This window comes from Enoplosus armatus, chromosome 4 (genome assembly GCF_043641665.1).
Source record: "Enoplosus armatus isolate fEnoArm2 chromosome 4, fEnoArm2.hap1, whole genome shotgun sequence".
Classification (NCBI taxonomy): domain Eukaryota; kingdom Metazoa; phylum Chordata; class Actinopteri; order Centrarchiformes; family Enoplosidae; genus Enoplosus; species Enoplosus armatus.
Window position 1 is genome coordinate 21,723,214 of NC_092183.1, and position 25,084 is coordinate 21,748,297.

General features: G+C 41.7%; 2 protein-coding genes and 1 pseudogene across 12 annotated transcripts; 1 reads left to right on the forward strand and 2 right to left on the reverse strand.

Moving 5' to 3' along the window:
- The first annotated feature begins 936 nt into the window (after positions 1-936).
- On the forward strand, positions 937-2,329 carry bcl2l16 (BCL2 like 16). Its single transcript, XM_070903869.1, has 2 exons — positions 937-1,465; positions 2,201-2,329. The coding sequence occupies exons 1-2, from the start codon at positions 983-985 to the stop codon at positions 2,327-2,329; spliced, it is 612 nt and encodes a 203-aa protein (XP_070759970.1). The 5' UTR covers positions 937-982.
- Positions 2,330-3,043: 714 nt separating this feature from the next.
- Positions 3,044-5,662, reverse strand: tubb2b (tubulin, beta 2b). Of its 11 annotated transcripts, none has more exons than XM_070905157.1 (5): positions 5,561-5,662; positions 4,539-4,647; positions 4,329-4,439; positions 4,150-4,229; positions 3,044-3,291 (listed from the first exon to the last, which is right to left on the reverse strand). In XM_070905157.1, the coding sequence occupies exons 1-5, from the start codon at positions 5,615-5,617 to the stop codon at positions 3,169-3,171; spliced, it is 480 nt and encodes a 159-aa protein (XP_070761258.1). In that variant the 5' UTR covers positions 5,618-5,662; the 3' UTR covers positions 3,044-3,168. The 11 variants fall into 11 exon arrangements, with proteins under 11 accessions (XP_070761258.1, XP_070761256.1, XP_070761253.1 ...); XM_070905155.1 differs by having other exon boundaries at positions 3,044-3,531; positions 4,138-4,229; XM_070905152.1 differs by having other exon boundaries at positions 3,044-3,784; positions 4,118-4,229.
- A 12,900-nt stretch (positions 5,663-18,562) lies between these two features.
- On the reverse strand, positions 18,563-20,456 carry LOC139284687 (Golgi-associated plant pathogenesis-related protein 1-like; annotated as a pseudogene).
- Between the last annotated feature and the right edge of the window lie 4,628 nt (positions 20,457-25,084).

Sequence of the window (25,084 nt, forward strand, 5' to 3'; positions counted from 1 at the left end):
TCTATGGGAAAGACAAGTTGATTTTTTTTAACATTCATGCTGCGAGCACCACAATTTCAACTCCATCCACCTCCACTGTATTGCGGTGGAAGCGGAAATCTCAGAATCTGGTAGGTGAACCGATCCTTTAAAACCTCATTTGTATTCCATGCTGTTTAGAAGACTCCCAGTGCTAATTATAGTCCCGGGATTATCCAAGAGAATAAGCTTTATGACAGCAAAATGATCATTTTGTTTAGAGCTCAGAAATGCTGAGATAAGATCAGAAATATGGTATGAGTTAAATACTTAGTAGTCACACTAAGTCATATTCCTGTGCATTTCTTATACTTCATAAACAAAACCATTCTTATTATGCGCATGATGTTAATACCTCACTGAGAGCTGCAACCCATCAACATCACATATCGCCTTTGATTGTTTCGCCCCAGTCGGCAGGCCCTCTGTGCTTTTTATCTAGCCCTGCCTCTTGTTGTGTTGGAATGGGGATGTGTGTCAGGACGGCCATGACTGTGCATGCGAGGTTGGAGTTTCAGTGTCAGTTTCCAGCAAGGGCTCTATATTTAGCTGGCAAAGGGGACTAGGGTGACCCAGTCTGACTGCAAAACATACTGTACGCACTCCTCTGGACCCCAACACTCTTTCACCTGCTGGCTGTTTCTTCCTTATCGGCGTGTGGTGCGTCTCAGTGCCACTTGGTGTTTCTCATTGAAGAGGAGGTGAGTTCTAAATGCTTACTCCTGCGGTATACATGTTTATTCCCCTCTTCTCTGCACTGTAATCTTTTTCAAATTTGTACAATTTCCCCCCGGGGATCAATAAAGTATTTCTGATTCTGATTCTGATTCAAATGTCACATTAACAGCATCCCCACACCACTATGACAGACTGATGTCACTTCCAGCATGGCTATGCTGTTTGATAAGGGAGCTGTCATCTGTGGCCAACTGAGAATACAGCTTGGTGATTAGCGAAGGCGACCATGTGCCAGTCGGAGGTGCCAGAGGCCAGACTGGGCCTGAACAGTCCTGACCCGCTGGTGAGAGAGGCTTTTCTGATGGCCCATGACTACATAGACTATGTTACCACAGGGGGGGCAGATGGCACCATGGGTCCTGCCCCTACAGCCTGCACCGCAGCCCTTCGCCACGCCGGAGACGAGCTCCTCAACCGCTTCCCCATCTTCTTCAGGCGCTGGCCTCGCGTCTTCCAGGACGTGACGGAGCGCACGGCCTGCCCCATGCTCATGAGTATCCTGGACGAGCACTTCTTTCCCCCCGTCCCCGGGGGGCGGTGCAGGGACCTGGCCTGGAGTGCTGTGCTGTCAGTGTATGTGCTGGCTGGCCAGATGGCTCTGCATTGCCATGAGAGGGGCATGGTGGTGGTCCTGCAACAGCTGAAAGAGTGCGTGGGGGCCTATGTAGAGAGGGTCATCTGCCCTGAGATACGAGACAAGGGAGGATGGGTAAGCGTTCCCAAGTGAATATCTACATCTGTGAATATCTACATCTGCATATCTACATCTGCGTCTTGTCTAATTTCCCCCCGGGGATCAATAAAGTATTTAGTCTTAGTCTTTCTATAAACATCAGGGGCATGAAAGAGACAGACTTAAAAAAGAATAACTTTAATCGAAGCAGCAGAGGCCGAGGTATCCTGACTTGTAGACCCTAGTATGGGTCAGATCCTACACTTCCCATGATGCAACTTGATAGCATCTTTCACCAAACTCCATGGCCCTAGTTTTAATACAGTCTGTTAAAAATGTGTTGTCAGCAGAGAATACGTCAGTAATGTCACTTTATTTTCATTTTCTCATTACATCAACATCCTTTTTCAAACAAGATGCCATTAAAAATGCTGGTTTCTCGTGGCTTTTAAAAAGTTGTATCAAAATGGACCAATATTTTCACAAGATACAAAAAACCCTCCTCTGATTTCTGAAAACAAAACAACCAAAAACAATTAAAAAAAATTAGTAACTCATAGTAGTAGTAAGTATAGTAGTAAAATAATAATTCAAACCAAATGAACCGTCACTTTTTGCTCTCTTACTGCACTGAGGAAGGACAATACTCAACCAATTACTATTTAACTGTGATGGTGTACCCTTTGTACAGAACATCCTATTATGACAGTATACAGTTCAGAAATGTATAATTTCATTTGAACCTTTCCTCTATTGATATGCTTTTGACAGTGTGGTTTCGTGTCACGCTTTGGAGAGAAGCAGGGCTTGGAGGGCCAGGTGAAGAAAGTGTGCTGGTGGACGCTGCTGGCATTGGCCGTAAGCATCCTCGCCTACCTCTTGTGGAAAAGAATTGTGTAGCCAACACTGCCACCTAGTGGCCACAACCAGAAAGTCTCCAAGAATGAGCAACCACATGAAAAAGGTTGGCAAGAGGTATTTTGTGGTGTATCTTTTAATTCAGTAGAAACGTGTAGATCACTAAAACAACCCATACACGTCAGTCTAATTCACATATCATTGGCAGCATATGTTATGTTCTGGTGATAAAATGTACTAATCCTGTGATGTAGGGAGCATTTAAGCCATTCCAACAGTCACATGCTGGAGAAAATTGAGCTTATGATGTCGTTAGTGCAGCAGCATATGAACTTTGATCTGGTATTGTAAATTAATCTGCTCTGAGCTCCATGTCAGCTGGGCACCAAGTCTACATGTAGTCAGGCAGGATAACACAGGAGACTGACATGTACTGTATATCTGGTTTCTTTATGCTTTGACCCTTCAGATCTGTAAACTGTATTTGGCCAATTATGTAATGTCATAGTATTCACAGTACAATAAACAAAGCATTCAACCTCAACTCCAGTGGAGTTAATTGAAGCAGTAGCATTTACTCTTCTGTATATCTAATACTTATTTTATTCTAATTTCTGGCAAAATACCAGTCATGCAGCAACACTTTATGTACAGTGCATCTGCTCAAAAACTGAGAATTCGTCGTCATTCTCTTCATCAGTACATATTTAGCCAGGTAAGACCTATACCAAGCCATTAAAACCAGGGAGGCAAACGTCAAATATGCACAAGAACTTTTATTAACATGAACAGCAGACAGAACACTGAAAACTGGAAAAGACTTGGAACGTTACATTTCACGGCAAAGATTTGACAGCAGAGCTTTGTAAAAATGGTACGTTTTAGGCCAGCTCCTCCTCACCCTCCTCCTCAAACTCTCCCTCCTCCTCAGCTGTGGCATCCTGGTACTGCTGGTACTCAGACACCAGGTCATTCATGTTGCTTTCTGCCTCAGTGAACTCCATCTCATCCATACCCTCGCCAGTGTACCAGTGGAGGAAAGCTTTGCGCCTGAACATAGCTGTGAACTGCTCAGAGATGCGCTTGAACAGCTCCTGGATGGCTGTGCTGTTGCCGATGAAGGTGGCAGCCATCTTGAGGCCACGGGGAGGAATGTCGCAGACAGCGGTCTTGACGTTGTTGGGGATCCATTCGACGAAGTAGCTGCTGTTCTTGTTCTGTACATTCAGCATCTGCTCGTCAACCTCCTTCATGGACATGCGGCCACGGAAGATGGCAGCCACTGTCAGGTAGCGGCCGTGACGCGGGTCACAGGCAGCCATCATGTTCTTGGCGTCGAACATCTGCTGGGTGAGCTCTGGCACAGTAAGTGATCTGTACTGCTGGCTACCTCTGCTTGTCAGGGGAGCAAAACCTGGCATGAAGAAGTGCAGACGAGGGAATGGCACCATGTTTACAGCCAGCTTCCTCAGGTCAGCGTTGAGCTGTCCGGGGAACCTGAGGCAGGTGGTGACGCCGCTCATGGTGGCAGAGACCAAGTGGTTGAGGTCACCGTATGAGGGGGTTGTGAGTTTGAGGGTGCGGAAACAGATGTCATACAGGGCCTCATTGTCGATGCAGTATGTCTCGTCTGTGTTTTCTACAAGCTGGTGGACTGATAGTGTGGCGTTGTAGGGCTCAACAACTGTGTCAGATACTTTTGGGGAAGGCACCACGCTGAATGTGTTCATGATGCGGTCGGGGTACTCTTCACGGATCTTGCTGATGAGTAGGGTGCCCATACCAGAGCCTGTACCACCACCCAGGGAGTGTGTGAGCTGGAAGCCCTGCAGGCAGTCACAGCTCTCTGCCTCCTTCCTCACCACATCCAGGACAGAGTCCACCAGCTCTGCACCCTCTGTGTAGTGACCCTTGGCCCAGTTGTTGCCAGCACCACTCTGGCCTGTAAGACAAAAGTCAAGATTAAGCTTCACAGCACTCTGGTGCATAATGAATAGCTGTTGAAAATTTCTGGAAGAATGGACATTTTATTCATTTTTACCAAAAACAAAGTTGTCTGGTCTGAAGATCTGGCCGAAAGGTCCGGACCTCACAGAGTCCATGGTGCCTGGCTCCAGATCAACCAGCACTGCGCGGGGCACATATTTACCACCTACAAAAATAAAAAAATTAAATAAAGCAGATAAGGTGAGGGAAAAAGATGAGTCTTAGTGGTTTGCAATATTAAAAATCAGGGTTGCTTTAGACATACCTGATGCTTCATTGTAGTAGACATTGATCCTGTCCAGCTGCAGGTCACTGTCACCATGGTATGTGCCAGTGGGGTCAATACCATGCTCATCACTGATCACCTCCCAAAACTGTAAGAAATGCAAGTAATGCAAGTATAAGTGTAAGTACACACCTTTGATACCCCCCCAAAATGACTAAACATGCATTCATCAATCATCTGAGTCCGTTATATTTACAGCTTATTGGTGTATTCAAGTTTGCAATAATTATTAATGTTAAAAAAGGTTGAAGTTGAATAGTTGATAAGTAATTTCCCGCCGTGTTGTCTTCGGCGCGCGCGGCCTGACCTCCTATTGGCTGAGAGTCATGGCTTATGAATTTGAAAATTCCTTGTTACGTCATTAACCGCCAACACCGCCTACTTGAGGCAAAAGCCGGGCGCAGTTCAAAAGCACTGCCAAGTAGGCCTCAATGAGCCGGGAACTGTTACAAAACCAACTTACATTCATCTTGAGAAATAGAGAAAAACTACGATGCATCCACATGCATAGTGTTACCGTTACACAGTTCATATAACGTTAAAAGGATTATGGTGCTTGTTTTTTTTCTATCGACAATCCTCACCTCCCTTTTTTCGCATTGCAGTAACATTTGCCGAACGAACAATGGTGATGTTAAGCTAGTTCGTTAACGAAAATGCCGTCAGTAACGTTTAAAACGGATAACGATAAGGCTCTTATAATGTTTGCTACAACAGTCGGGCTATATGATTGACAGATAAAATTTGTGAATATTTACAACATGCTCCAAAATGTTTTAATTCATTTAAACTTCGACGCATTACGACCCTAAAGACGTCCTAAGAAGTCATCGAGTTTAGATTAGACGTTAAGGGGGGCAATTTTCATAAATGGGACACATCGATATTCCCAGGGTGTGGTTTCTGGGTGACACAAAGCACCGGTTCATAGAGCAGAGAACACGATGTTTCTGAATGAAATGTCTCAATTTATTACGCAAAAGAAAAATAGTTTTACTAACCTTGGCACCAATCTGGTTTCCGCACTGGCCGGCTTGAAGATGCACAATTTCCCTCATTTTTTTAGCTGGAGGTAGACTAGACCTTTCGATGAATGACTTTGCTTTTCTTTATGTGCGTGGTCGACGGCTCAACGCTCGGTTTTATACTACATTTAGAACCTCCCTCTGCTCCGCAGCTCGAATACCTATTGGCTGATTCGCGCAAGCATGCTATACAGGCACAAATTTAGACCAATCAAATGGTCAAATGCTTATCCGCCATTGGTTTTATCCGTCTGCCAATCACATTCATCTCAAACGTGTGACTAACATGTAATCTGTAGACGTTGGCCTACTTCCTTCATGATGGCGGAATAGAAATGCGACACTGACAACAGATTATGTTCTGCTTTTAACAGCCGCACGTTAGCGTCATGTAAAGACAGTGAAACGTTTTAATTCGACGATCAAAGTAAAAATATATTTTGATTTGATCAGTTATAAGACAGCAATCGTAGATGACTGATAGTTAGCCACAGTCCACGTGGCTGAGTAACACAATGGTCCAGTTTAGCAGAAGTTTCACTAGCGGAAACTGTCGCAACAGGACTGGACGTGTCTCTGGTGTGGCTACAGCAGTGATTTTCAGTCATGTGCCTCAGGTCAAGGAGTCTACAGCTTTCCATTGTGGTAATCAGCTACTGTTTGGAATGAAAAGCTGCATTCTTGGCCTTTATTGTGCATGATTGAAACAACTAGGCAGTACCATCGCATTTACAGAAACCGGTCCTAATGAATAAAAATGTGTGTGGAGTTATGTCACGTTTTGAAATTACATTTTTAAGTGTGTGTAACACAGTGAACAGTAGGCTTGGGCCTATGAGATTATCCACAAGGCAGAGAACCAAAAAAGAGCCCTGCAATGCTCTGATAGATGTAACTTAATGTTAATGATGATGTGTGATGGTGAAGTGCCAGTGCAGGGAAGATGAACTGATTCAGAATCAAGGAACAAGCAAGTATGGGAATTATCTTACACAGGATGTGCATTACACCAAACCTCTCTAGTCCTTATTATGTAAAGTGCTTTCCTCCAGTCTGAATGTCAGAGTCAGCTTTTATTCCTCTCAGACATAGCACCTTACGGAGTCGTGATTCACTCTGAAGATAATGCACTAATAAAAATATTAGAATCAGCTTGAATGTAAGGTTTAACCACAACGTACGGAAGCCGGCTCAGACACCAGGCTGTCTGGAGAAAAGAAAAGTCTGGGCCTGGTGTGTTAGTACTGTGTTGTGTGCTGTAAAGCAGAGTTGTGGAATGAGTGCAGATGGGCTTATTAATAGTTAATCTGAGTGCCAGGCGCTCCTGCGTGGTACAGTTGCCACAGCCATGTCTCTAATGGGAGGGAGGGGGGCATCACTCCCAGGTGGTTGTTGCCATGACGATTAGGCTTTCCCACTGGGCGTTGTGGACTTCTGTACAGGGCTTTAAATAAGCTTTTCATGGACCTACCCAGCCCTTTAGCACGGTATCAATGCAAACCATACATTTTTCTGTAGATTAGTACATGTGCAGACTACTAAAGGTTTTCTGATGGATAGTAATTCATTGTGTGTGTCTCATTAAATAGAAATAGTGTTATTATGAGTTCATATTCACTCAGCCTGGGCCAAGGTGTCTTTACAGGCAGGAGCACCACTGCTATGCTTATCATATCATACAGTATGTAGGTCACACTCATAGGCTCTACTGTGTGTGCATTGTAATCTGACACACAAAGGCCTCCTCTGTTTGCTCCATGACAGAGCTCACAGAGAGGATGAGTCGGGATGGAAGCACGTATGACCAGCTAGCTTGTGCTGTGGAGCTAATCCCCATCTCTACAGTAGGCCTTGTTTTCAAGGTGTACTTGCTGAAATTGTGGGGCAAAGTTTGGCAAGTTTGACAAGCAGACATTTGGGCAAACTGGACTGTGTAATCAGTCATCTCATGCCTTTGGACTATTTGGCAAAACCGTCCTGCAACAGGAAGGTGACAAGCTAGAACCCCGCAATGCCCGATGTTTAATGATCAGACATAGCAGGGAGATTCTTCAGCGAGATTCAACCAAGACTACAATCTTCCCCTAACCTCAACCGAGTGCTCTAAGTTGCCTAGACATAGCTAGAAAAGTGTTAATCATGCTTTAGTTTCGGAGGAGTGGATACACAGTGAATGTTTTCCAGAGTTCATTTAGCCGCGAAAGCCTAAAACAAAGGCTACAACAGCTGGATTGAAGGGGAACATCCGCTACCAGCATTACCAATAATGTTAGCTAATGTTAGCAGCGGGCTACTTTATATCATATGTCATATAATAATTTAAAAGCTATATTTACAGCAAAAGCAGTACAGCTATATAAGCTAGCTGGGCAGCTAGCCTTGGCAAGAGTTAAGTTATGTTATGTTATACTAAATTGTGTATATAATGATATTCTGTTATATACTGGATATACAGTTTATACAAAAGCTTAGTAATTCATTTTGTTATTCCATATTACTCAATGAGGCAGTAGCTAATTCCAGTCACAAAAAATAAAAACACCTGCTAAAGCTAACTAGCTTAGCTTAACTGCCACCTCAGCTTTTGACTTCAGTGGAAATTGTGCAGTTTGGTGGTTAAGCTAAATCACATTCAAATGTATTACATTTATTTATGTATAAATCATTTATCATATTGATTTCTATATAAATATCAATAGTATACTAACAGGCAGATGTAGCAATACTGCATGAAGAAGTGTGGGCTGTAAATAATCAATAGAAAGTTCATTTTCTTAAACAAACTAATTGAAATGGGCAAGAAAACAGAAAGAACACATTCTATTTGTGGATACTGCATTTCCCCAGCATTACCAATAATGTTAGCTAATGTTAGCAGCGGGCTACTTTATATCCACCGGCTCTAAAAACACAGCTTCTATACGGTATACTGAATATTTATATTGTCTGCTGTGTGACATTACAACACTGTTTAAATCTGTGAAAATTATTGTTTTGCTGCTGAAGCCTTTCATTTGAACCTATTTTGGTAAAAGGAGCTCTCTCATATCTTAACAATGGCAAAGGATCATTTCTGATACTGAGTCACACGAGATGGCCAACCCAACCATAGTATGTGGACGGCATGAATATTGCACCTGTATGTGATTGTGATCTCATTCCATAACCATGGACATATAAAAATATGCTGCTTATACTCTGCGTTCCACTTCATCTCAAAAGGTGTTGGATGGGGTTGAGGTCAGGGCTCTGTGCAGGTCCAGTCCAGTTCTTCCATACCAACCTGGGAAAACCATTTATCTGCGAACATGGTCCCCAAAGTGCTGAGCATCTTGGGCTGTACCATATTTCCAGAATCAGAATTTTGTCCCATTTGGTTAATGACCAAATCGCTGCATCACTGATGATAGCAGCTGTACTGTGTGTTTACTGTGTTTATATCTAATCAATATTTGCATGCTAAAAAGCTAATGTAAGATGGTGAACATGTTAAACATTATACCTCCTAAACATTAGTGTGGTCATTGGGGGCATGTTAGCATGCAGACATTAGCATTTAGCATTCAAAGCACTGCCTTACAGAGCTGCTAGCATGGCTGCAGACTCTTAGTCTTTGTTTAGGCTAAATTTGACTGGTTGAGGCAAATAACAAAATGAATTAAAATATAGGGAAAGGATTTTTTTTAGCAATGTTCAGCAGCATAACATACCTGGCACCAGATGAGAGACACAAATTAAACGTTAAATGTATTAGTGGGTGGGGTTCTGCTGGGGGAATTTATCCTGGTTACTGCAAACATCGACTAGGTAACATGTCTATGCTGTGTAACACATACGCATATTCCAGTGATAAACGCTGACAGAATGTGTTTGTTACAGACATGGATTTGATCTCATTCAGTTTTGCTCCTCTTCAGTCGGTTTTCTTTGTGCTGCAGCCGATCAATTATTCACTGATCTCTTTCTTTAGGAGGATGGAGGGTGTGCATTGAGTGGTTTGTGGTGACAGTTTGAGCAGGTCAGCTGGAGCTTAATGCATGAAAAACCTTTCCGGGTACTGGGAGGAGATTTTGCTGCCTTTTTATGAGTACAGTGCCTCATGATGAAGCATTTCCCATAGTGTGCTTATACAGTACAGTACCACGCAGCGTGTCTCTGTGAAGTCCTGTAGAACCAGTGCTGCTACCATGACTCAGCATCTCTCGGGACACTGCAGCATTCAGCACTCAGCCTCCAGCAGCTAGATCAATATTACAAAAAAGGGAACAGATGCCGCCAGCATAGACACACCCGCATCAATCCTGCTCAGAGGTTATAATGCTTTAACAAGATTAAATGTGATGTCACCGATGTAATTTGATCACAGAATATGTCCGCTTACGAAAAACCACAACAGACATTGTCACTGTCTGTCTCACAGGGATGAACTCTGGTAGAGAACATGGAATACATTTTTACCTTCAATCCCAAACTATTTCATATTTTATCATTTCATAGGGACTATTTCTTAAATACAAAGAAGTTCCAAAGGAAACTGTAGATTCTCCAGTGCATTGTTTGGGGGACATTGTTTCTGCAAAGAAATTGTGCTGTTGATTTTTTTTAAATGTAATTTTCCAATACTGTGAGCACAACAAATGATCAGGGGCAGCTATTTCAAATTTTGGACAAAATAAATAAAGCAAGTACCAGCTCAACGAAATGGGTTATTGGGGTGGACAGGTGTTAGACCGGAACAGCTGGGCTCATGTACAGTATGTCTGCTGAGAGAACCACTGATTCACTCTCATATCAAGTTACTGACTGCCCGCTGCAGCAGCATTCAGCCAGTCTCGCATTCTGTGCCACAAACTGCGACACTTTCAGGCCATAGACACACACACACACACACACACACACACTAGACATGATCAAAGTGTGTCAGGACAAACTGGGTTTTGTTTGACTGCAGGTTACACCCCGAGCTGGCTTTGTAAAAGACGCTGGAAGATACAATGGCTCAGCTGGGAAAGAAGCAGAATGAATAGACTTTTTAACAAAGATGTATGATTGAAACTTGATTGATGATACTGATTTTTGGATTTAGGCCACTGTTTTGTAAACACTCCATTATAACCAATACTGCCCTACAGCAAAACACTTTTTGGTCAAAATTATTTTTTACCACACAAGAAACTTGTATGCCATAGAAATGTCATATAATAATTTAAAAGCTATATTTACAGCAAAAGCAGTACAGCTATATAAGCTAGCTGGGCAGCTAGCCTTGGCAAGAGTTAAGTTATGTTATGTTATACTAAATTGTGTATATAATGATATTCTGTTATATACTGGATATACAGTTTATACAAAAGCTTAGTAATTCATTTTGTTATTCCATATTACTCAATGAGGCAGTAGCTAATTCCAGTCACAAAAAATAAAAACACCTGCTAAAGCTAACTAGCTTAGCTTAACTGCCACCTCAGCTTTTGACTTCAGTGGAAATTGTGCAGTTTGGTGGTTAAGCTAAATCACATTCAAATGTATTACATTTATTTATGTATAAATCATTTATCATATTGATTTCTATATAAATATCAATAGTATACTAACAGGCAGACGTAGCAATACTGCATGAAGAAGTGTGGGCTGTAAATAATCAATAGAAAGTTCATTTTCTTAAACAAACTAATTGAAATGGGCAAGAAAACAGAAAGAACACATTCTATTTGTGGATACTGCATTTCCCCATTCCCTAAAGAGGGTTTTTTTGGGGGGGATGAATAAGACATGAGAGCCACATTAATACATATTTGCCCTGCTTTTGAATAATACAGTGGGAGAAATGCATCCCTCCATTGTTTTCCCCTTTCCATTACTGTGCGTTATGTGTCTTTAAGAGTGCTGTGTCTGCTTGGCTGCTCTCCAGAGAGTTGAGTCAGGAAGTCAATTTGATGCTAACACGGCCAGACAGTCACCAGCAGGCTATGCACAGCCACAGCCCCGCCGTGTACTGAGCACGATAGTCAGCAAGGTCCAGGGGAAGTTCATAATGCATCCGCCCACCCTGCGCACACAGGATATCGTGTCACAAAAATACAACAGTGCCATAATGTTGGGGCGTTGCCTCAGGCCCAGCTGGCTGCACCGGGGGAGGGGTGGGGTTTTTGGGGGGGGGGGGGGGGGGGGGTCTTATTCTACTCTTCCATCTACTGTCGTCTGTACTGTATCTGGGACTTGATTGTCTTCAGGATTCTGTGTACTTACTGAGTGTATTGGCATCGTCTGTTTTAGCGATGAGCTTAAATTTGATGCATGTAGCATCATCGCATTTCTAAATCATATCCTATTCATCACCACAATGTTATCAGCAAAGAGAGACTGGCTGCCTCTAATGGCCTTAGGACTGAATTGCAGACTTCCTGGCAGCTGGAGGCTCACAGAAAAATCACTTCCATCATGCCAGCAAAGGGGAGGGGTCAGGAAGCAACATGGTTTGTGGGAAATGTGGTTTTAATTAGAGACAGAAAATACAGAGACAGGAAATGTATTCACACTTTGAGTCACTGGCTGTATTGGAAACTGCCTACTATACTAGCAGTACATACTGATTTGGCCAAAATGTAGCATGTAGCATGCAGTATGCAAACAAAAGCAAAACATGCAGTATGTCAAAAACACCCAGATGTCGTACTGATTTGGAAAAAAATCTCCAGTCTGCATCAGACCGGTCTACCTTGCATACTGTGTCCTACCCCAGTGTTGGCGGTGGTTGGCCATTAACGTTACGTAAACTTTCCCTTATTTCACCTCAGAGGTCCACCAAAATCTGTTTCTGAACAAATTGGAGTCGAGAAATAAGCAACCCGGATACTGAATCTTCACTCATATTAGATCTACAAGGCCTCATTTAAAAGTTTGCTCCGACTTTTGTAAGGCAGGTGCATAACACCTGCATGATTATTACTTCTGCTTTTCAAAACCGGAAACCGGCTAAGCCTGTCCGGGCATACTGCAAAATAAATTGATTTGACAGTTTCATACTGCATACTGGTATGAAAAGCCGTATGTAGTAGCAGTATGTACTGCATACTGCATTTGTCGGTAGTATGTAGTAGGCGGTTTCGAATACAGCCTTAGTTTTTACCTTGCTTTTCTTCTTCTTCTTCTCCTGTGTGTTTGACTCTCACATACTGCTGCTTATTGGATGAGCCACCACGCTCTCACCACAAGGAGAGATGAAAAGGGTTGCAGTGAGTCACTCTGAAACGTATTATCAGACATTAGTTCACGCACAGGAAGGTGAAAGTATTCTTTTAAAGCCCTATTATGCAGTCATTTTTATTTTTTGTTGCGTCTTGGCAGCCCTACAGTTTTGGAGTGCAATCCACTTTTAGCTTCTTAATTGGTGGCATGTGACGTAGTGACGTAAAGCGTTACGCACTTCTTGCCGGAGAGAGTATCTGCTCAAGCAAAGTTACATAGTGCAGGAACAGACGTTCAGGGAGCGGAGTGGGAATGTTGTTACAAGTCAGTGTACCATCTAAATGATTTTGAAGCTGTTATTCTTAGGTAAAATAGTTGCATAATGTAATACACAACGTTACAGCCTTTGTTTGATTATATTATTTAAGCCTGGCAGGGCGTACTGCACAATAAATCGATTTGACAGTTTCGTACTGAATACTAATATGAACAGCATGTAGAATATACTGCATACTGCATTTGTTGGTGGTATGTGGTGGCGGTTTTGAAGACAGCCATTGTCTCTGCAACAAGTTATTAGCCAAACAAACCATAGGAAGGCTGTAGTTTATTCAAAATGCAGCAGCCATACTACTCCTGTGTATAAACCACTTTATCAGCTCCCAGTGCAACACAGAATCAAATCCAAAATTCTACTCGTAGTCTATATAGCATTTAATGGTTTTGTATGGCGTTTAATTGGTCTCAAAACCACGAGCAGAAAAGCATCCTCGCGAGGGAGCATTTCTGCTTTGCGAGCGCACAGAACCCCGGCAGAATCACCAAGTAGAAGATGTCGGAGGAAAAGGAAGTAATTTGAGGAACAGTGACCTCTACGCTGCTCTTAACACAAGTAAATCCTGCATAACCAAAATGTCGGCTGTTTATGTCGACAGCAGTGGCATATATGATCCATGTAGTTTACAATTTACAAATAGACCCAATGCATAAGTTAAGTTAGTGAAGTTCGGTGCTACTACTCTTTAACTTTTTGTTAAAGTGGTCGGTCTAGTCCAGGGGTCGCTAAGCCCTCTTGATTTTAAGGGCGTAAGAATGTTTATATGTATAAAATATAATATACATGCATTTAATTCGTTTCTGTGAGGAAGACAACTACATTTAAGGGTTATTTTAGAACTTTATATCTTTATTCATTTTATTATAAAGCCAGGCTGCTTGGACTATTAAAACGTATTTATGATAGTGAAATTAAAAGAAAATTATAATACGGACATAGAATTGTGTTCTTAAAAACATATATATTTATACAAATTGCTAGTTTTACACAAACTTCCTGCAGGTATTAAGTTCACTACTTAGGCTAATTGTACAGTTAATTGTTCTGTGCTGTTATTGTTTTTTATGCAATGAATATAATGAAATATACATAAAGATATTTCAAGTAGGCTACTTTTTCCCCTTTTTTGTAATTGTGGGTGGGGGTCACCAGTGTATGTACAATGGTAAGTGGTCCCCTTAAGAAAAAGGAACCACTGGTCCAGTCGATCTTGTTGTTTTCCCTTTTACTTCCTTTACATTTTGAGCTCTTAACATTACAACATGATCAGCTCATGGTGCGCTAAAACATAACGTTACATTAATGTTACTCTATTATTTGGACTGTTATGATATGGAGTTTGGAGTGGATGGCGATGGATATCTCCAAGTCTCTTTGGAGTCTTGGGAAGACATGCAGAATGCACACAGGATGTGTCATCTACACGTACAAGGTTGTAATGCTGCAATGACACTGAGATCCACACATCTCGCCATAACCGTGCTATCCTATGGAGAGTTAAAACAAAACAAATCACCTGCCAAGTCAAGCAGGCAATGGAAAACCGATGCTGGTGCATCACTAACAAGTGGTGTAATTGTGTTCTGCCATGTCACACCTTACACTTTGACCCAAACTTGTAACTGCGAGTACCATCTATGTAAAGAACTTGAGACTGTGGAAACTGTGACACACACACACCACCGTTCAAAAGTTCCAGTCATGAAAATGAAATGTTTGAAATGTTGTTGTTTTCTGAGGTGCCTGTTTTTGACTGTTTAATAATTAAAAATGTATGCATATATAGAATTATTTTTAGAACTATTTATTCACCCAGGTATCATATATTATAAAAGAAATTCAACCAAGACATTGACAATATTACAAATTATTATTACTATTTGAAATAACTGTTTTTGGATTCAGTCTTTACACATAATTGGAAAGCCTCGTTTTCAGCAACCATGAATCCAGCTAAAACGCTGTGTTACCTTCTCTCATAGCTGGTGGGTGATTTGTTAATTTTTAACATGGCCCACCCCCAACCAACACACACACACCCATGTACGCCTCCCAAAGGTCATTGTTGCAGGACGCCTTAACCATAACTGTGACAATTCAATTTTCCTTCTCCCCCGACTACGACTGTCTTTTTATTAGAGTCATGAGTAAATACACCTTTAAAATGAACGCAGCATAGTTTTTTTTTCTTCTCATGTTTCTCACAATACAAAGATTTCTAGGTACTTTAACCCTTCACGAATATAGCAATTTTGTAATTGTGAGTCAGGATCTCCTATATTTGAAACAATTTCTCATGAGAAATGGGGTGTGAAAAGTGTAAAATGTAACCTATCAATATCAAATCAAACAGTGCAGGAATGATTGTGCTTCCCACATAAAATAGAAACAAGGCTTTTACAAACTAAATACTGTCTTCCTAGGTTTACACAATAATGTTAATAACATCTTTTTCCAAAGGATTGATAGAGGATCTATAATTCCCCTCCTGTTGAACTGATACAGTTTCAAGCAGTTGTCTGTTTCTGCCACCTACTGGTGTAAATATGGTTCTGCAAAGCCCTGACCAACATCAACACCCCAAGTCTCTGAGTGTGTGTGTGTGTGTGTGTGTGTGTGTGTCTGAACATCCTCCAAGTTGGTTAGCATTCTGAACAGCGTCTCCCAGCCCCTCCACGACATGCTGGTTTAGAAGAGGAGCATCTTCAGCCAATGAGTTATACCCCCCCAAGGTGTTCCACCGAGCAGCATCATTCCTGCAGGAGACCATCAAACGCTTTAACTCATCCCCACTCTGTCCCCAGAGTGTGGCCATCAGTGGAATGGGAGGTCTTACTGGACTCACTAACTGAACTATGGACAATTACATTCTCTGTAACTTCTGGAAAAGTGCAATACATCTTCTTAACCCCCACGTAATATGTTAATGGCTGCCTAATAGCGCATAGAACCTCACATGCGTCCCAGTGGCACAGCATAGTAGAGTACCTGACATTCTCCGTGAGGGGATGAAGGCTGGGAACAAAATAAAAGCCTACTGCTGTGAGGAAGAGGAGACGATACGCACTGTAACAGTCAGGAAAAAAGGCAGCTCTCCATGTGCCCGACAGGCAGGAGGGAGGCGCAGCAGCTCTCCTCCTCCTCCTCCTCCTCAGTTAAATATCGGCAGGCGCACCTGGCTTGAAAGGGAATGGGAGATGACACTCGGTTTAACTCATGTTACGCCCAAAACACACCTATGAATAATTAAGAAACTAAATACAACCCCTTTGCGCCTTACACTTCCCTACAGGGGAGTGGGACACTAGGGTCCTAAATGCACTTGCGCCATGTGTTTAAATAGGGCCCTTATTGTTTCATCTTGTGAAGTGTGTGTGTGTTTGTGCTTGTGGTACAGGCCAGATCCAGTGAGGCTATATTTAGACTATATCCTGCTTCGCCTCCCTTACATAACAAATCACAATTTAACCCCCAGTGATAACTTATTGTAAAACGACCGTGCCCCTCCAGCTGATCAATGAGACTCATGCTTCCTTCTGTACATGCATTGTAAAATCCTTGTTAGTGTACTCTTCACAGTATCCTCAACCTTGGCACAATATCATCCACCTTCTCGCCACGTCTCAACCCAAGCATGAAGCAGAACTTAATCCAATGGAGCTTATCTGTTCTCCGCACAATAAGTTGGTGATAAGTTTGCATGTCGTAATAACGTGAATATGTCGTGTTATAACGTGAAAAACATCTTGTTATAACAATAAACAATTCACGTAGCAATACAATGCCGTACCTTTGAGAACTGTTAGAAGCGGCGGAGGGACAGCGGCCTCTTCTTGCTGCTTCGTCTAGCTGTCTAAAATGGTTAAATCCCTGCTAAAGAAAACACCACATAACATAGTAAACGACGCATGTAGACTATGTGATTTTACAGCGTTTAATGTTAAATAAGAACTTGATCATCGGTGTCCTAGAGGAGGAGCTCACTGGACCCTGTTAAAACCACGGACTTTGAAAATAGTAACTGATGCTGTGATCAAACCTGTGGCCCCTTGATGATGGACAGGTTGTCCCAGCATACCATCCCGCTCCTCATGGACAGAGGACATTAGGAAAAACAGACATGTAAACGCATTAATTCTCATCTGTACAGATGTACTGTTCCTCCTGATTCACTGCATCTTTGCCTTACTTTTAACATTCGCTACACTTCCCTGTGTGGTTACCAGCGTACAATGCAATGCAAACATCCCGTATATAAATAGACTGGACAGGTAATGATGGTGGTGGGCAGCACATTCACAGTATGAACACACCTTTCCCTTGCTTTTGAACGCCAATGAAATGAAAGTGAGAGTATCATCTTCATTTCACCTTGTGAGAAAAAAGGGTTTCTGGGAAATGAAGTCACTGTAATATAAAAGCCAAGTTAGGATTTCTATTTGTATTAAATGGTTTCAAATCTCGTTGAATCATTGATAACAATGTTAAATAAACACTAAAGTGGATGTTAGTGCGCATGCGCCGACGTGCATGCAGCCTGTTACAGTGTACAATTTCCCCCCGGGGATCAATAAAGTATTTCTGATTCTGATTCTGATTCTAAATAAAACATGCTTTATTTAGGTTTATTTAGATAAATGAATCTTTGTCTAACTTCTGGAGTTTTTCAAAAGCATTAGATTCGTTTTTTGTGCAGGTGCTTCTCAGTATGCAACATGCAGAGCAAGGATCCTGTTCTGTGTGCTCGCCAAACAGAAATGCTCCGTGGATACCGTAAACTCATCGGGTGAACATGGGTAACATAATACCTGCTGAATATCAGCATGTTAGCATTACCATTGTGAGCATGTTAGCATGCTGGAGTTAACATGGCTGTAGACCCTGATTCTTGTTTTCTAATTTTTTGTCTCTTTCTTTGACCTGATTTCTTATAGAATTGGTGCATTTTTCTTGTATTCTATCAATAAGACGTGCATGTTATTGTTTCTTAATTTGGAGAAACACTAGTAATACACAGTGCTATTTCTCTCAACAATGGACTAATTTGTTTACAGAAATTACAATTATTATCACTGTTACTTATATTTGTAATTAATGTTTTAACCCAAAATGTCACACTTATATTTATCAAACTAATAAGAATACATCACATTAAAGAATACTCTTAAGAGCTACGACACAGAGGAGGCTCAAGGAATTTGTTCCGAATTGAAGAATAAGAACAACATTACGTCATTCTTTTCAACTGACTTCAACTTCATGCTATGGGTTAGATTTCCCTATACAGTAACATATATATAAACTGAAAAAGACAATTCCACATTGATTTACAAACTTTATATTGAACCTCAATACAATTAAAAGCATTCTGAATCAAGACAATTTTATAAAAGAGAGTGTTTTATTTGATTTTTTTTTTTTTTTTAACTTATTTACAACATGGAATATTCAGCAATTGTGTGTTGGGGGTTGCAGGGATGGTCCAGGTTATCTACAGCAGTGTGCAGGTTTTCCGTGGGCCCACTCCACCCCCCTCAATGGAGGTGTTGTCTGCTCCACTCACCTCTCTGCCAGCTGTAAAATGCACAGTCTTTACGCTGGAAAGTGACAGTAAATACTGGTGAGGCAAGTGTTGAAATGATAAACCTGAAGCATGAGAGGCTGCTGAGAAAACGTGAATATATCTTCTGCCATACATCCAGTGAGCAGAGGATATTTAGCTTAGAATCAGGTTTTAGTTTCAAGAAACTAACCAAGTTTCCCCTCAGCGGGCAATGCAGCCATATGAGGCAATGTACTCAATCTCCTACTCAGACAAAAGAAAAATGCAATATTGTGGTAATATGTTACCTAGTGGGAGGACGTTTTTCTCAAAGTATCCCTTCATGTTCATGTTGCCAGCTGGCCGGTACTGCCCAACCACGAAGACCGTTTTGCCATTAGTGGCCATGCCCACGCCCAGTTCAGTGCTGTCTTTCCACACCACCTGTGTAAAATGACCTGCAGGGAGGAACACAGCACTTTAGTAAGGTCAAAGTGTGGTGCTATCTTTCTAACTTGCATTAAATACATAATATTGTACACCTACACCTGAAAGTAAACAAAACTAAATTCATGAAAATTACAACATAAGGTCGATGTAAACCTTGATTCTTCTCTTTCCCACTTAACCTAACAATGTCACATTTCAAATCTATCTCTATAGAGTGTCGCAGGGATGACGTATTTTTGTAGGCCCTGGTTCAGGCATCTAACCAAAAACCCATTCAAAAAAGCAGCACTCTTTTTATAGACTTCCTATGAAACTTATCAGGTGGGTTGTTTTACCAGTATTGCCGCCGAATCCAGGGCTGCTCCAGCTGTAATCCTTGATCTCACTGTACCACGAATCTACAGGTTCTTTCCCTGAAACATGAAATAGAACAAAAAATGAAATGAACATGATACTGACATTTAAATTGGTCAGCTTGACATAAAGGAACGAATGTGGTTTGTAAAGTTTGATTAAATGACTAGTCAGAAAAAACAAGGGGGAAGAAGGAATGACTTGATAAAAGGACTGAAAAGAAAGGAGTTGGGTCTATAATCTACCTGTCAGTGTAATGGTTCCTGTGCTGGACATATTGTAGATGTTCTCTCCGTCCTGAGTGTCACTGTGCATCAGGGTGCTGATTGCCAGCAGGTGATCGGCCCATTTCTGAGCTGAAGCAGACATCTCGCTGCTAAGGGTCATCGGCGGCGTGTTGTGCTTTGCCCTGTAGGCGTTGTGGGTTTCCAGGAACTCTTTCTGAAAGCTTGCATCTGTAGATGAGAAGACATCATCAATTGATGAGCTTTTAGTGCTTAGAGCAAGCAGGTCTTGTGCAATTGCCTGGCTGGCACGTTCAAACGTGGTGGAAGTGGACAGGATAAATCATGCCCTGTGGTAATACAAACTCCCTCCCCATTCTGATGATGCCTTTTGGGTTCCTGTTGTGGAAAATAATCCCAGAGCAAACGATGCACTAACCTGCCATTGTGTATGTGGTGATGAAGGCTGAAATGGAATAAGAACAGAATTGAAAATAATCAGCAAAAATATACTCAAACAAACTGGGGAGGGGGGGTCAAATAAGTGATTACAATTGCTGATGAAAGGACTACTTTCATACAGGTGATGGCTTATCTAGAGGCCGTAAACGACTCACAGCACTTACCTGGTTCCGGGTGCTTTTCCGAAGGTCTGGAGGAATGTCCTGTAAAGATACAGTTCCCTTTTGCTATCTTGAAGTCAGTATTTATACACATGAGCCGGATCTCTCCCTCCTCATACATATGTAGGAGGAGACAGACACCCAGCCTTTCCCTGTAATTATTTCACTGTGCCACTTAGGCTTCTTGGAAATTACTCATAGTGCACACTGCTGTTGCTTGCAGGATATTCCACATTTCACTGATTAGAAAACGATTTATTCAGTGTTAATTTGTAATAACAATCAATGATTCATCATCATCATCATCAGGCTGCAGATAAAAATACTTTTCTTTTGTGGAACGTCATTGAGCATGTGCTAATGAGTAGGTGTTTTTTCTGGTTCCTTGGTATTTCTTTGTTTAGAGTTTACTCATGTGAGCGTGTTAAACCACAGATAATAATCATAGGCCTACTGCCAAGTCTGGGTTACCACCCTGGATCTAGGTAAGTGTTTAATACGGCAGTTCAAGCAGCAGACATTTTTTTTGCCAAAGAAAACATGTACACAGAGAGCAGATGAGTGAAGGCATGTTGAGGTGCATGTCGAGCAGGTTGCGGTAAACTCTCCTCCAGTAAAGAACGGATTCCTTCCTGCCATCCGACAGTGATCGTCTGTTGCCGGTGGTTTTAACGAGTTGAGGCCTAAATTAAACACAGACAAACCTAAGACTTCAAAAGCACATGGATCTCATTAGCTCACTATAAAACACTGTATTCCTAGGCTCTTAATGCATGCTCAACCACAAATCCAGCAAATGTGGCCCTAATGACAGTGACATGATGAGTTTCTCGCCCTAAAGCTTTACTGTGGACTGTTTCTCAACTAAGTACTACTAAGTAAAGCTGTTATGTTAGTTATGTGCTTGGGGTTTTGTGTTGCAGGTGAACTTCGAGACCAAGTGAGGAAGTTTGCCCTTCCGTAGAAGTACCTAAGGCTGTGTTTGGGATAACATTTAGCCTGGCAAGAGTAGACCAATTCGCAAACTACCTCTCAGTTGATTTTCGATTTCCAAGGGGTGTTATCAACGGACGCAGACCAAAATGCCTCGACCTACAACCAATCAGAGCAGCGACACGTGAGACGTAGCGCTATGCGTCCTATCAGAAGTACGGCAAACACATCTTTCTTATCAGCAGCGGCCATCTTGGTGTTTACGAAAAGGCCTCAGTGGCGCTCCTCTGTCAGTAATCGTATCAAACCCATATCGGATGCTGTCGTATTCGTACAGACCCACTTTGGTTTTTGGCTGCCTGGACTCTGCTGCATTGTTGGATTCCACTGTCGATAGCTTCTCCAACTATTCATCACTTCCACTTTCATTTCAGCATTGAGATCATCATTAACTACATTATGCATCTGTGACGGCCCTCTGACCTGTGTGGTTGTGCCCAGTGTCGCATATAGATACCTAACTCCACACTTTGGAGACAGGAGTGGCTCAACCCATCGTCGTTCTGGGATAGGGGGGAAAAAAACGCTCTGGCTTGTTAGTATTTATTTAAACAAATCACAAATGTCTTGGGCGGCTCTAAGCCCAGGATGCAGTTGCCAAATAGTGTCTTAGGGGAACTTGTTTTGCTGGAACATTTGCACGTAGTGGTTAAATGGTTAAATCAAGACAAACATAACTTGATCGTTGGTGTCCTTAACCTCTTAATTTCAATTTCCCACGCAGCCAGTCACCTATTCCACTGACTACTACTATCCACATCTCATCTCTTTTTCAGTTTAATTCATGTTTTTGTAAATAAATCAGTTAAGTGCATTTGTGATGTCTCTCTCTTTTATTTGCATTGCCATGGCCCCATTTTTGTTGTACTGACTAATGTAACTTCAGACACTGATCAGAAAGGGTTAATCGAAGGTATACATCTCAAAACATACACACCTTAGTATATAAATTACAAGCAAACAAACACTTCTCACTTGGAAAATCTGATTTGCATGTAGACTACTGAGGAACCTGTTTTGACGCGTCTCAGGGTGATTTCTTTAAATGTCATCTATAAGTATGCAACGTACAGATTCCCCTGTTGTGTGCAAAGATGGACCCTTTCATTATGAACAAGTGTTGAAGGTATGTAAAGATTTGTCCGAAGGCAGCTCTAAACTCACAGAGGCATGTGATGATAACCGTGTTAGTGGCATTGTGCAATGCTGCAGTCACTGTCTGTAATTTGACAGAACATAATGTTTGCATCTGTCATCTAACCCTAACCTTTGCCTTTACTGCCACATAACTCACTTCCTCAACCTAAACCTGTTTTAGACCTTTTCAGTGAAGAGTCACTGTCACACACACACACACACATACACACAGAGTACATATTCTGTTGATCAGCAACAGTCTCATTTTTGTGGTTTGTATGTCTGATTGATGGATATTAAATGGCATGTGAACCCATGGTGACTAATTTGTGAATACTTTAATGCCAAATGTAAAGTAGAGAGCTGTTTGACTCATCATGGTGCCCTGGCCAGCAGTAAAAAATTAAAAGCAGCTATATGTCAGTAGGTTGAGTTAAAGTGTCAGTTATAGACTGGAAAGAAACTTTCTGTGGAAATTATGAGAAAGTCAGATTGTATCTTGATAGAAACATACAGTATCATGTTACATCCCTAGACTATTTTGAAGCCTCACGTTTGGCATTTTGGTTGTCGCCATCTTGTTTTTTTGGAGCCAGAAGTGACCATATTTGGACGAGAGGGTGGAGAACTAGAGGACACTATGCATGCCTATACCAGCTACCTGACGGCACCTGGCTCCTGGCTATGTCGTGCGAAGTCGCTGCTAACAAAGTTAGCTTGTAAATATACTTACCGAAAAAAATGAACAGCCAACTCCTTATAATGTCTTTTACTATAACTGACCGCCTCTATCCTGATTACTTTATCCTCTATCTTACTCTAAATGGGACCATAATTTACAAAATGAACATCATGCTGTATTGAAAAAGACTTGAAACTAGCAATTGAGACCACGAGGCAATAAATCAAGTGAGAAGTAGGGTCATTTTCTCATAGACTTCTATACAATCGAACTTCTTTTTCCAACCAGTAGAGTCGCCCCCTGCTGGCCATTAGAAACAATGCAGGTTTAAGACACTTAGGCATTGGCTTCACTTGTCAGACCCGGAGGTCGGTGCTTGATTACAACAAGGGGTATGACTTGCACACATATTTTGGAACAGTTGTGCATATCAAACAGATATCCAAAATGAACTTCTTGCCAGAGACAAAGAGCAGCTTCACGGTGTGTGCTGCTCTCCAGTTTGTATATAAGTTAACCTAATACTGCTCTTGATTTTACACCTTTATTTCTTAGTGCGTCAAAGATTTAGAATACTGTATTTACAGGTTTAAATTAAGAAGGAATCAAAGAACGGAGACAGATAGGGAATGGGTGTGATCACACCAACATGCAATGGGTGCTATTGCTGCAATGCAACCCTGTTTCCTAGAAATTACATTTATATACTACTAAATTGCAGCAGCAAATGCTGCCAGGTAACATTTTCAAGTTGCAAAATGTTGATGCTGATTGTATCTGCAAAATGCTCACTGACAACGTATATATATATATATAATCCTATATATTTGATTTCCTACAAAATCCACTCTTGCAATACAATACTGCCCATAGCAACTAAAGCATGATTGAGCTTTTTTATGGCTCTCTGTAGGCACTCACAGTACTTGATTAAAGTTAGGGAAAGATGGTGGTCTCATATCATTCCACAGTGACTTGAAACACGAGAAAAAACCTGTTTACTTCATTTACATGTAACCGACACCACGAGCCACTTGGGGGCGGCAGAAACAAGCTGTAGTAGACATCGAGTGTTCCAGCAAACATTGACATATCATGACTTTTTAAGTTGATATTGACTTGTTAGAGAACAAATTTGCCTATTGACACATCCAGCAGACACAGAGTAACATTAGCATTTATTTGGAGTCGTGTTTGTGTCCACCTGATGAATGTAAGTCCAATAATCTTTCTTCTTTTAGCTCTGGTTTGGTCTCCACCAACTCCTGAGAGTAAGTATCTGGCTGTTTAACTGCTAAATGTTCCACCACCAGCTGGTCGCTAACTGTGTCTGTCTGCTGTTTGGTGCTGGGCAGGTTGTGTACAGTGGGTTGATCAGAGCTTTTTCACTGAAAACAATGTTGATGATGAGTCGGCAGGTAAACCAAAACAATTAGCCGAAAGAGGCTATAAAGCTCTGTAGGGTTGAGAGGAACTGCAGAGTCAGTGATAAATTCATCACTGTGTGCGGCACATACAAGTTATTATGTGATCCATTGTTAATATAACAAGACAAAGAGTCTTCAGCCATGCAGTCAGCTCTGTGAGTTCTTAGGCAAAGCAGTGCCTTGAGCTCCAGCAGCAGACCACCCACCGCCACCATTTGAGGACAAATACATCCAACCAGTGTCTCCACCACCACAGAGAATCAAAGAAAATAGTTTTTCCCTCATTCTCAAGATTTTTCCAACTCTAACATTTGGTCTGCACAGAAAACCCAGCCTTGTCACTACACCCGTATGTATCCTATTTCTAAGACAGTACATTTTTAAACAGCTTAGTCACAGGCCTCAGACAAAGACAGATTTCTGTTCTGAGGTAGATGAGTCGTTTTTCCCAAAGTGGTTGAGCAAAACAAGCAGACCCCAAAATATTGTGAAATTAGACACATATGGAGCCTGGAATTCAGACTCTGAATATCATACCATTTT